Genomic DNA, 12,397 nt, shown 5'->3' with positions numbered 1-12,397 from the left:
CTGCAACTGGATGAAATATATATGGTATAGTCTGTTTTTCATCTAAGGCTATCTAGTGATCAGGCGATTGGTGTATCTTCTCTCCTTTGATCCATAGCACTTCTTGTCCCAGTTTCTGCATTGTTTTGCTAACTGGTTCGATATTATGCATTATGCTTTTTACGAATTTCTGTCAGTAACCGAAAGTAACATAAGCTTTTCTGACCTTTGGGAATAGTCACTATGATCGAGTTCGAAACGTGATAAACGAATGAGAGTTTTTTCTATATGTATTGACTTTGTCTGCCCGAGAGATGGCGTTATGGGTGTCGCGCCACACTTTTATTCGGCCCCGGCGGGTTTATGGGGGTCGCCGCGTTGCAGCAGAGTCACGATGGTAAGAGAGGGTGACTAAGGCAGAGATCGCTGGACTGCCTAACTGAAGAGTCCACCCTTGCGACGAAACACTGCAATTCCCAGAGAGAGGACGCACCTACGTAAATTCGGCTCGAGAACTACTCGCCAGAGTACCTTTGAAAATAAACTGGATCTACCATCGATTAAAATCAATACATCAATTTTTTCGATCGATAAATAACATAATTTTCACATTCCGTGTATTATTCTAACCGATTTGTTTTATAGGTACGTAAAATATCTGCTTGTTAAGTGGATTACCTCTCCTATTGATTTGACAGCATTGTTAAGTTTATCTTCCAGCTGCTGTACTCTGCCTATTGTTTCTGATTCTAATTCTTCAATCACTTTGGCAAGCAGTTTATTTTGTTCGGTAAGGTCATTTATCCATTGTTCTTGGAGGCTCACTTTTTCCTGTAAAATTGCAGCATGAACTTACTTATTCGCAAAACTGTAGAAAACTCGAAAAGGTACCCTAATTAATTCTATACGTGTTGAAGAAGAAAAATGTATTACCTAAAAAGGAAAAATTGGCGAAAATATAAAGGGACTGGGCATTCAATATGCTCAAACAGAGAATCTGGCAATCTAGAATATGAAGGCAAAAGTATTGAACCATTGAACTAAGTGAAAGCAGCTCCTAAACAATTCTCGAGAAATGAAGGAATAAGGCTTCAGTGTTTCTCAAAAGTGATGAATACAAAAATTTGGTTCTGAATTGAGATTAAGATAGACCAGATGGACAGCGAAAAAAACTATATTTCGTTCTCGCTTTAGACTCAGCTTGGCGCGGTGGACAAGGCAGCAGGTGCTCAACCTTTATCTTCAAGGAAGACATATTTGACAATGGTGAAGAAACGGGAAGAATAATTTATATTATTCATTTTCCCAAAAACCCTAGTTGTTCAGGATGTTTATTTCAAGTTTTTTCTCTTAGTGCCTTCGCTTCACAAGATATTTGACTTAAATTTGCCCTAGATCTTTCAATTAAAAGTTTTCATCATGTCACATGCTAAGTTCTTTACTCCAGAACTTTTTTTGGTGGGCCACTGGTTGTTCTGAAAAAAGTATAAAGAAACTCTGGTTCAGTACTACGCTTTTGGTTTCTCCTAGATTCGATAAACTGATATAATAATCACAAAAACTAGGACTACAAGAAACAAAGCGTTTGCGGGCCCACGTTTATATGACTGCTGTTTATGTTAGGAATTCCAATGAATTACAATTGTACAAAAAATTACCAGATAATTTTATTTTCGAGCGTGTTATTTTACAAAAATTGTGCAATTATAAACAGAGGAGTTCTTTTATTTTCCTAAACTTTAAAAATACCTCTAATTTGATTGCCAATTTCAATAATTCGTTGCTGAAGTCGAATCACCCTGTATTCCCGAAAAATTTACCTGCAAACTATCTCCTCCAGCGCTAACATCTATCTCACTCATCTTCTCCTGATACAATTTGTGAAAATCCATAATAATATCCAATCCCTGCGTTTCGCCACATTTTTGCTTTCCAAGGTGTACTGGGCATCCTCCGGGAGCGTAGGTCTTTGCCACCACTTGTCTCTTGTCCCTGTACGTAGCCACTTGACTCATTTTACCACTTTCTACGTGAAATTTTCTCAAATTATGTTCATAACTCGTTTAAGTTTAATCAAACTTCATTTCTTATGACATTCCCTGGCCACATACTAGATCGCACTTTCAGTTACACCGTTCAAGTCCCGATGCATTTTGTGTTTATTTTTACGCGACATAAATAGAACGGATTTAGGTACGGTGTAGAAGTTCTTGTTTTTCTCTATTTTTGAGCGGTGTTCCACTGGATCATATTGACCTAATGCCTGTAATTTTCGAATTTTGAGCTGGGAATGGTTGGGTTTGACTCATTGATGAAGAATTTGTGCTGAAAATCAATTCTGTCCGTCCGGCGGTCGTGTGTAGGTACACTAGAGAGACCTAACATTTTCAGGGTAGGTTTAAGGTTTGAATATCTCGGTTGACTTCTTTGATCTGTTGCAAAATAATGAAATAATATTGATACAAATTTTGTGAAGATTTAAGCATTATAGTAGATCAGATAATTTTTTTTGTAACATTTCAATATCTCAGAATGTATCAGTCATAATCCACTGTAATTTTGTGTGAATATCATGGATAAAGCGTGTTAAATATTCAGCTATGTAGCTTTAATGAAAAAAAATAACCGAGTTCTAATTTATTTTTTGATTATTTAGGTGTTGAAAAATGCCAAGATACAAGAATTTTCATGGTAAAATGACACATAATTTGAAAAAAAATTATTTAATCCTGAATTTGAATGTACTTATATGATTTGGTGCCGATATGCAACCAATTTCATAGATTACCGACTGGGATTAAATTTTGAAGAATAACAAAATATAACTTCCATTATTCTTAGAGAAATTGTAAAAGCGCAGTACGAATATCAACATGAACATGTGATAAACAAAAATTTAAATAGTTGATTGATAACACTTGTTACACTAGGCTTCCTAGGGCCCCACTCAAGAAAAATTCTGGCGACGCCAATGCCCGTCAAAAATAAAATTCAATATGGCGGCGGTTGGCATATTATTGTTTGTCATAAGTGTACAAAGTGATATTATGATTTTCTCTGTAATTCGGGTTTTATTTTTAACTGTGGGTAATAATTAGTGCTTAAACTGAACAAAAACGTCTGTTGTGTGCATTACAGTTGGCTGTGGGTCCTGTCAAGGCAGAGATAGTGACAGGTATCACCATCTTCACAAGGTGAAAAAAACAAAACCAATAGGAAAATTCAGCTATAAATTTACAAACTGCTACAACAGAAAAGATGTTCTTACATATTGTGCCAACCGACAACATTAAAGTCATGTGATATTACTTTAAATTGAAGTTTATGAGAAAGCTCTGGACTGTGAACGTATTTTTTCAATTCAATTTTGAACTTCCACCAAAGTAATATGCATTAGGAAAATAAAAACAGAGAAATATAGTATTTCAACTTTATTGAGTATGATCTTTCCTGTACAATTTCTGTGCATACAGAACAATAATGATGTAAGCAAGCAAATAAAATTGATAATAGTAACTAATCATAATAAATTCAATTATATTCAAATATTATACAAAGATGATTATGGATTATACATTTATCCATATTGGTATTCTTTAAACTCTGTACAACCACCATCTACCTTTTACATCAACTAATATTTGTTATATGCCAATGTAGATAATCCATTGATATTATCAACGATCAAGAAAGTTACAAGAACCGAATACAGAAGGTTACCGATTAAATAGTTTTGAGGATTGCAAAATAGACGAAATTTCACAAGAAGACAAAGTTCGGAGTACTGAAAACTGCCAGTACTTCACAGTATCGAAAACCATTCAACTTCGACAAAGACAACCGATTCCCTCAAAATCATTGACCGCGTTCACAAAAAATTGACAAGAATAAATGCATAAAAAAGTTTGATATTCCTGTGTACTACTGGACAACTTCCAGAAAATGTAATTTATATGAAAGACATCAATAAAATACATTCACCGAATATATTTAAATTCACAATTTTCCCATACCAACTAAATAGTTACCTGGTAGGGACCAATAAAATTAATCAGACAATTTCGTTGGATTGTTAAAATTCTGAAAAATTTTATTCAATTGAATGATATCTACAGTAATAGATTACTGCACTTATTAGAAATTTTAACAATCTGTTTTTATTGAGATTTACACTGTCATATATCGATTATTATATATCAAACTATAATAAAAATAAATTTTTTATCACATATACAAATTACTTTCATACAATTCAATTAAGACATTAATGATACTGCACATTACTTCGTGAGAATAAGTGAATTCGATTTAATTTTTTTTGAACTTAATTATTACTATAAGATTTAAAAGCTCCCAATTAATCACCAAATTGAATATTCCGATTGATCACGTTCACTTTTCCAATCATTTTCAGATAGATTAAATTCGATAAAAATTAAATAAAAGAACGATGCAGACCGCTGAGGAATAATATAGTAAAATGTACTAATATGTGACAGTGTATATGTAAATAGAAGGGCATTTTTATTACACTTAAATATCACTAAAGTGCAAGAGCACAGTTCTTTCATTTTCAAAAGATAATCTCCAACAAAAACCTTTTTGCTGGGGGCCATCACTTGCAACAGTTTCCAGGAGTTTTCACCCCTTGATCTCCTTCTGCCAGTCTCCTCCCTTGACCTTGCCCAGATTGTCCCTGATTTTGATCGTGCTTTGGAAGTTTTTTTGCTGAAAAAACATTCAATTTTCATTTTGCCTGTACTTTTGAAAACTTTATTTAAAATATATCCAACAGACTGAGTCCCAAGAATAGCTGTAAACAATAATAAAATGAAAAAAAGATATGTCGATGAGGATTAATCAAATAAGAAAAAAATATATGCAGTAAACACAGAAAAAAAACATTTAGTCCTCTTAGTTCAAAACTGAAAAAAAAGTATTAGAATGAGCCTTCTGTACTAGTATACACAATTTTCTCTAAATTTTTGAATTTTTATTGAAATTAATGGAATATTTCCATAAATATCGTTTAGTGATTTTTGTATTGAAAAAATGTTGGTTGGCAGAACTGTTTTCTGTATAATAAAGTTGACAGATAAATCCATGACAGGAGAGTTCTGAGTACCAACATTTAATAATGAAATATAACCAAGAAATCTGTGTGAAACTTAGTTATTCCCATAAGATGTTCTACAAGGTATAGCAGCATAAACAGACAGGCCACAGAATTAGAAAAATGTGATGACAGGAATTAGCTACCTCCGTATAAAATGTTGTATGTGATCTTGAAGTGAAACACACATTTTTATAAAGGAATATTGATATCAAGGACTTTTCTGAAAGAACTCAATTTGATTCCAGTCGGAGCAAAAGTGGATAACGATTCCGAAGGTTCAATATTGAAAATAATAAACCGAAAATAACATGAATACGAATTTTAACAAACTCGCAAAGGTTTCTGTCTCAACATCATTTTACACCTCAATAAATTGTTGTAATTTTACCTATCGCCAGGAAAATATCATTAACGTTCAGAGCTGTCTTTGCCGATGTTTCCATGAACAACAATCCATTTTCTTCAGCATACGCTTGCGCCTCTTCGTACTCTACCATCCGTTTGTTGGCCAAGTCCTGTTTGTTTCCAGCCAGTGCAATTACGATTGTGGGGCTTGCCTGTCTCTGTAATTCCTTAACCCATGTTTTTGCTCTGCCAAATGTGTCTTGGTTGGTAATATCGTACACTACTATAGCTGCCTGCGCCCCCCTGTAGTACATGGGAGCCAAACTGTGGTATCTGCGGATAAATAATTAAATAAATAAAGGAACATAGTTAAACATATCCTGCAAGAACCCTGATTAAAGTTAGATTGATAGGTTTTTACAAATCCTCTCGAATTATTCAGTAATGTTTATTATATGATTACTTCAAATTGACGTCATTGTAAGTTCGCCAAGTTAGTTATTTATTATTTGAGTTTTGGAGCTTTTTCGCATATTCAATAAAATATTTTTCGTCAAATGAATTAATTAATCGTTCCTAAAACTCTTATCTATGGGGATGTAAATTTTTTAAACTGTCGAATAGCTTATTCAATAAGACAGTTTTTAGAAGCAATAAATTGTTTGGGAATGGTTATTTATAATAAAAGTGCAAAAAGCATTGATATTCTTCCACGAGTTCCAAATTCAAAAACAAGCCATGAAGTGGCAAGTTTTTGAATGAACGAGTGTTAGAATGAGCCTTCTGTACGAGTATTATACATTATATTCTCTAATTCACAGAATTTTTATTGAAAGTAATTGAATATTTCCATAAATATCGTTTAGTGATTTTTGCATTGAAAAATAATGGTTGGCAGAACTGTTTGCTGTTTTACAAATTTGACAGAACAAATAATAATGAAATATAACCATGAAATCTATGTGAATTATGTATTCCCCCATTATGGCAGAATGAACGGATTTGCCACCGAATTACAGAAAAAGTGTTTACCTTTCTTGTCCTGCAGTGTCCCATATTTCAAATTTAACGGTGGTATCATCCAAGCAAACTGTCTGTGTAAGAAAGGCAGCACCGATGGTGCTCTCTTGATATTCGTGGAACTGCCCCTTGACAAAACGTAGCACTAAACTGGATTTGCCAACCGCAGATTCCCCTAGAAGAACCAATTTGAATTGGCATATCTTGCCCTGGACACCATTTGGCCTCTGAGCTGCTCCAGGTCTACTTGCCATTTCTGCAAAAATTCATCGGTATAATTTATAGAGAATACTTTTTTTTTTTTATCGACAACCATCAAGTCAGGCAAGTTTGACTGCGTCTAAAGGTTTTCCTATTCTTACTACCCGAATATTGCATTTGCTAGATGAAACTAGACATTGGTGTCACCTTTTTAATCAAAGCAATGAATAATACATAGTAACACATGGGTAATGATATGAATACATCTAGAATAAAAAGTAGCAGTCTAAATTTTTACTGAAATAGAAATCCCTGCTTATTTTTCAGAATGTTTGTATCGACAAATCATTGAAATTTTCGTTATTCCCATATCATGAGATTAATCATTTTTGAAAAGTATCAGGTCCCTCAACTGATACCTGAGGAACACCAATATCAATATTATGTTTATCAATTCAAATGTTATATACATATTCATTTTTAGATAACACTGACTGCAGTCAGGTAGAGAAAAAAATTAAATATTTTATTCAAACTGTGCATTGCTCATGCTATTCGATATTAACTGATAAAATTCTTGCATAGCTTTTGATTCATCAAAGTTATACATAAACAGACCATATTGGGTTAAGTGATTGTTTGAATATTACTGAACAAGTAAAACAGATGAATTATCTTATCAGAACCACTTTATCAATTCTCTAAAATGCGTGCATTTCGTAACAATGCGAACACTCTCTAGACTAGACTCCTAATATTCAAATTTTGTCTTTCCAATTTTGAACAATTTCCAACAATTCTTAAATGGTTAGGTTAGGTTAAAAAATGAATTATGTGAATACATCTTACTGATGACGCTCATCAATAACAAAACATGACTTTTTTGCAAAGTATTACATTAATAAATATCAATATTAATGATGCCAACCGCAACAACTATGATCATCTATCTACGCTGACGATAGTAAAAAAAAAGATAACCGCTAGAAAGTAAAAGATGCTTTTTTTTCTCTCGTTGTTAGCTCCTATCTTCATACAATAATCAACTGTACCACAGTAACGAATCTCTGATCAAAAACAACAAATGCCATTCAATAGCAACCGTAAACTCCTGATACTGTCTCATCAGACTTTTTATACAGGGCCGTGCAATAGTAGCGGTTTGTTCCATATCTCAAGTTGGGGAAGAAATTAAATATTTGATAATACAAAGTTATGGTGATTCTTTTTAAAATTTATTTCTTGTCGAATATGATACATTAATTACGCTCTCGAACGGTATATCTGAAATGGACCAGACATATGCAGGTTATGAAAAACATCGGCCAATTTTTGTAATTGAAAATTTTGGAGAATTTTCTTTATTTCAATTCGAACACTCTGTATATATTTGATTCATAAGATGAACAAACGAAGGCTCCAAAAATTTTATCACCATATTGAGAAATCCACTGATTTTCCTTGAAACATCTGTTATTACGAAAAATGCTTCTTCGAGGAAACCTATACAACTTATACTGGCATTATCGGGAAAGAATATATTTGGTTCATTTTCATCAGTCGTCTCGAATGAAATTCGATTTCAGATGTAGTTCATTGAAATCATAATGAAAATATTAATATTTAACATTTTCGAAAAAAGAGCTGTGCTAGGGAAAACCTTGTGGAATTGGCCATATGCAACTCTTAATGGAATTTTTAGTATGTTTGTTTGCGCATCTTATGATTCGGTAATATACAATTTGAAATAAGGAAAGTTCTGTAAATTTTCATTGGCGGTCTTTCATGTAGAAACCTAAAAATTGAAAAAAAAAAAAAAAATAGGTTACCCATTGAAACAACAGAGTTGGAACTTGTCCAGGAAAAACTTAACATCCTGTGTGACTGAACTTTAGATAAAATTTAGATTTCTGTTTCTTTCCCAATAGAGATATGGAGCTCAATTTACCACTTTTAACAGCCCATTTCTCAGCCTGTTACTGAAAAAGCGCCCAAAAACCGTTTCGACGATTGAATTATGTATTTGATTGTGTAAAAATATAATTTCGAAATTAGTCTTCTTTGAAAACGATACGACAAATTTGGAGAAATAATACCTATGTTGAGCTAATTCCGGATTTGCAAAAACAGATAAAAATGAATATGAAAACTACTATAAATTAAGAAATAAAATAAAACAAGGCCCACATAAAAGTATAGTAATGAAATAGCGTTGAATTTCTTCAGAACCAGAACAAATCTAAGAACACACTTTTTGAAGGGCCCACGTATGAGGAAGCCCATAAAACATGGTAAATTCAAATATTAGTTGTTTCCGCCCACATAGCCCAAGATGCACGTACGTTGAGAAATTAGATTATATCGACTTGCAACTTTCGTCATGTCTTGAACAGTTTCTAGACTTATTGTTTTTGTTACGAATCCAATAAAAAAGCAATGCCAGTTCTACCAAATAGAATATTATTTCTTTCATCATAATAGTTATTTATAATACAAGTGCAGAAGGCATTGATATTCTTCCAAGAGTTCAAAATTCAAAAACGAGCCACGAAGTGGCGAGTTTTGGAATGAACGAGTGGTAGAATCAGCCTTCTGTACGAGTATTATACATTACTTTCTCTAATTCATTGCATTTTCATTGAAATTAATGAAATATTTCCATAAATATATTTTAGTGATTTTTGCATTGGAAAATGTTGGTTGGCAGAATTGATTTCTTTAAGGCAAATTGATGAATTGACAGGTAAAGCCGTGGTGGAAAGTTCGGAGTACCAACATAGAATAATAAAATATAACCATGAAAACTGTGCTTTTCTGATATATTCTCGCACGATTTTGTTCTACAAGATGTGGAAGAATGAACGGAATAACCACAGAATTAGAGAAAGTTAATTTCCTTATTCTATGTAGTAATTTCCTAAGAATATATTTTTAAAATTTATTTTTTTCAGTTTATTCCTTTTAAAATCAATGGATTCTTGAGCTGGGGAGATCAATCCGATATTCTTGCAGTTTTCGAAATCATAAAGACTTATTATTGAAGAAGATAATAGAATAAAGACGCATAATCGAAAAATGTTTTGAGAGTGGAACATTTTCAATTGTCACAATGTTTATTGGGACTGAACAGTTGACATTCGGATTAGTGACGTGGAAAAACTTCAGTAATGAACTTGAAAATATATTATGTTTAAATGCGGTTTGTAAAATTGCCTTCTAGAGGGTCAAGGCTACAAATTAAGCTTTTTGCTGGAACGATAATTTGAAAGATGATACTTAAAAATACAGCGAGTAAATAGAAACCCAATAACAATTACGTGACTTAACCCAAACAATAATTATTCAAGGGAAATATTCCAAGTTTTAGAGCCAAATCCTTCTTTAAAATACAGTCTGAAAAATTGTACAATGTATATCTATTACATGAAATTCCTATAGCTATTTGTTATTGTCTGTTATTTGAAGATAGGTGGGTTGCAAGATAAGTTATCTCATGTTGAATAACAGGGATGATATTGTGACGCCAATTTACAATTACATTACAAGAAAATTAGACATAATATGTAATAACTATCATAATAGCATTCCAGAAATGTGGACACAAGAAAATCAGACGTCAGTTTAATGGATATTTAACTTTGGATCATTATCATTCCCAGTAAACTATTACCACTTCCCAAAAGAATTTTAAAAATATCTATCAAGTTAGACATGCATAAAATTCACGAAAAAATTCAGATTTTTTTTCACCTATGATTCTAGTTAAAATAATAACTTATACTGCTCTAATAATCAACTTGCACTTTCAAATCCATTCCAAGGTCCTTGTAGTCTTTAAACACTTGGAAGAGCAATACACCTTCATTTTCACGCTAATTACACCAATTCAGACTGAGAGAGAAGCTTTACAGAATTATAATTAACAGGAGAAACTATATTTGTGTTGGATCTTCAAGAGATAACGAATATTGAATATTTATAGTGATTGGAATATCAGGCCTATCACTTTTTTGGGTACACTGCTTCTCAGGAACTTCTTCGCAAGTATTAAAATCAACTCGAATTTATGGAAAAATTCGCAAAAACACATTATTTTTAAATTAATGAAGACTCTCGATCGAGTGTTAAAATATATTAAGACTTGCCAAATTGCATCTTTTATTTTTTATCATTTGGAAGGTTGCTTAGGTCAAACAGAATTACGAGCGATAAAGAATAATATAATTAAATATTCAAATTTTCCCGAAAAAAACGTAATTTTTTTATTCAAAATAATTCTTTTGGGATCATTGATATATAGAGCCGCAAATTCAATTACTTGCCAAAGAAATTATTTCAGTTACAATAGGCCTGTAATGGATTTAAGATAAGACTTAATTAGATAATACAAAAGTATTCAAATAATCAATATTTTGGAATTCCACTTATTTGAAATGGTTTTCGGTATAATATGAAACATTATTAGAATCATAACCTTGACTCGTATTGCTAGTTATTAAATCATATGAATTGAAAAAATCGTCAAGAGGTCAAACCATGACATTGCAATTGGAATAACAATTAGTGTTTATTGATACCTCCAAAGACTGATAAGATACTATTTGGCAGGTATATTAATAACAAAGGAAAAATTTTCCTTGAAAACATGAGTCTTCAACAGTTTTGAAAGCCAAGAGAATTAATAGGTTAGTTTTGATTACAAGCAACAATGAGATATTACTTGTTCAGAAGAAACACTAATGACTCCATACAGACCTTTATTATTTTTCAACATTAAACAACTGAATTATATCAAAAATTTCGTTTATGAAAAGGAAACATTGAAGAAAACTATTTTTAGTCTCATATCCAAAAAAAAACTTGAAAATAGGATATTCGATGAGAAATTCCTGAAAACCAAATATTTACATCGAACCCATCCACACATTCATAAAATAAACATCTGATGGCTTTTCCAACTGGTAAATAAGAACACAATTATGATGTCTACTTTGAAATCAGATAACGGTATCTTTAATTTCACCAATTTACCTGTGGAATGAGAATGATCCATGTTTTATCACAATGACAGAAGTCTATCTCTCAGCACAACACAAAGATTTTTGCGCATATTGAACATTCCCATATAGACCACATAGTACAAGGAGAAGCATAAATGAATCCTTATAGAAGTTTAGGTGCAATTGATTTTTGTATGAACTAATAACTTCATAATTAAAAGTTTAGTGGGGGGCGGATAATAACTTGATCCCATAGAAAACATATCATCAGAGATCAAACATTGTGTGCAATCAGCTGACCAGTGTATCAATTAGGGCAGAATTGCAACAGACCAGTGAACATACCAATTCAACGAAATAATTAGCTAAAACTTGTAAAACATGAAACTGAAATCATCAATGACACTATGACGCATTTGACATGATAAAAAACATTGAGAAAGTATAACCTACCTTATAAACCGATGTTTTGTTGGAGATCACGTTAATGTTTTCGAATTGCTTATTTTAACCCACATAAAAACACAAGAAGTAATTACTATTCAAATATGAGAGCACCAAATTTAGAGACAATAAAGCAATTTTAGGAAACCAATGACAGTTCCTATGCGACTTTGGAATCTCCACACTACCAACCGAAAGATGACGAATTGAAGAATTCCCCCAGATTGACGTCACAATGGTACCACACGCTTTTTTCTTGTTTTATAAGGTAGGCATAAGTATTCGAGAAAAA

General features: G+C 32.4%; 2 protein-coding genes and 1 long non-coding RNA gene across 8 annotated transcripts in view; 1 reads left to right on the top strand and 2 right to left on the bottom strand.

The window, feature by feature from the left end:
- The window catches only part of LOC123679064, a 33,035-nt gene extending 30,924 nt beyond the window's left edge, over positions 1–2,111 (bottom strand). For 3 of the 5 annotated variants that reach the window (XM_045616415.1, XM_045616416.1, XM_045616417.1), the window contains exons 1-2: positions 1,800–2,110; positions 658–810 (exon numbers count right to left, since the gene is read on the bottom strand). In XM_045616415.1, the coding sequence (XP_045472371.1) occupies positions 658–810; positions 1,800–1,994 (348 nt within the window). In that variant the 5' untranslated portion in view covers positions 1,995–2,110. Of the gene's footprint in view, positions 1–657; positions 811–1,799 lie in introns of all 5 variants that reach the window. The other 2 variants (XM_045616413.1, XM_045616414.1) reach the window with 1 other exon arrangement.
- Positions 2,112–2,170: 59 nt separating this feature from the next.
- LOC123679069 lies at positions 2,171–3,841 on the top strand. The gene is made up of 2 exons (XR_006747347.1): positions 2,171–2,371; positions 3,118–3,841. It is a non-coding gene; the product is annotated as an uncharacterized LOC123679069 (long non-coding RNA).
- LOC123679067 (ras-related protein Rab-5B) lies at positions 3,396–12,273 on the bottom strand. 2 transcript variants are annotated; one of them, XM_045616421.1, is made up of 4 exons: positions 12,115–12,273; positions 6,473–6,716; positions 5,484–5,773; positions 3,396–4,707 (listed from the first exon to the last, which is right to left on the bottom strand). In XM_045616421.1, exons 2-4 carry the CDS (start codon positions 6,712–6,714, stop codon positions 4,595–4,597), a joined length of 645 nt encoding a protein of 214 aa, XP_045472377.1. In that variant the 5' UTR covers positions 6,715–6,716; positions 12,115–12,273; the 3' UTR covers positions 3,396–4,594. The 2 variants fall into 2 exon arrangements, with proteins under 2 accessions (XP_045472377.1, XP_045472376.1); XM_045616420.1 differs by lacking the exon at positions 12,115–12,273 and adding an exon at positions 11,693–11,872.
- Between the last annotated feature and the right edge of the window lie 124 nt (positions 12,274–12,397).

Source organism: Harmonia axyridis, chromosome 4 (genome assembly GCF_914767665.1).
Source record: "Harmonia axyridis chromosome 4, icHarAxyr1.1, whole genome shotgun sequence".
Taxonomy (NCBI): Eukaryota; Metazoa; Arthropoda; class Insecta; order Coleoptera; family Coccinellidae; genus Harmonia; species Harmonia axyridis.
Note: the sequence above shows the minus strand (reverse complement) of the source record. Positions and strands in the feature narration are given on the sequence as shown.

Excerpts from the sequence above, each read along its gene's own strand:
- LOC123679067 (XM_045616420.1), bottom strand. The coding sequence starts at position 11,714 with ATGGATCATTCTCATTCCACAG. Across the intron at positions 6,717-11,692 it reads GGATCATTCTCATTCCACAG|AAATGGCAAGTAGACCTGGA; the intron begins GTAAATTGGTGA and ends GAATTTTTGCAG. Across the intron at positions 4,708-5,483 it reads TGATATTTTCCTGGCGATAG|CAAAAAAACTTCCAAAGCAC; the intron begins GTAAAATTACAA and ends ATGTTTTTTCAG.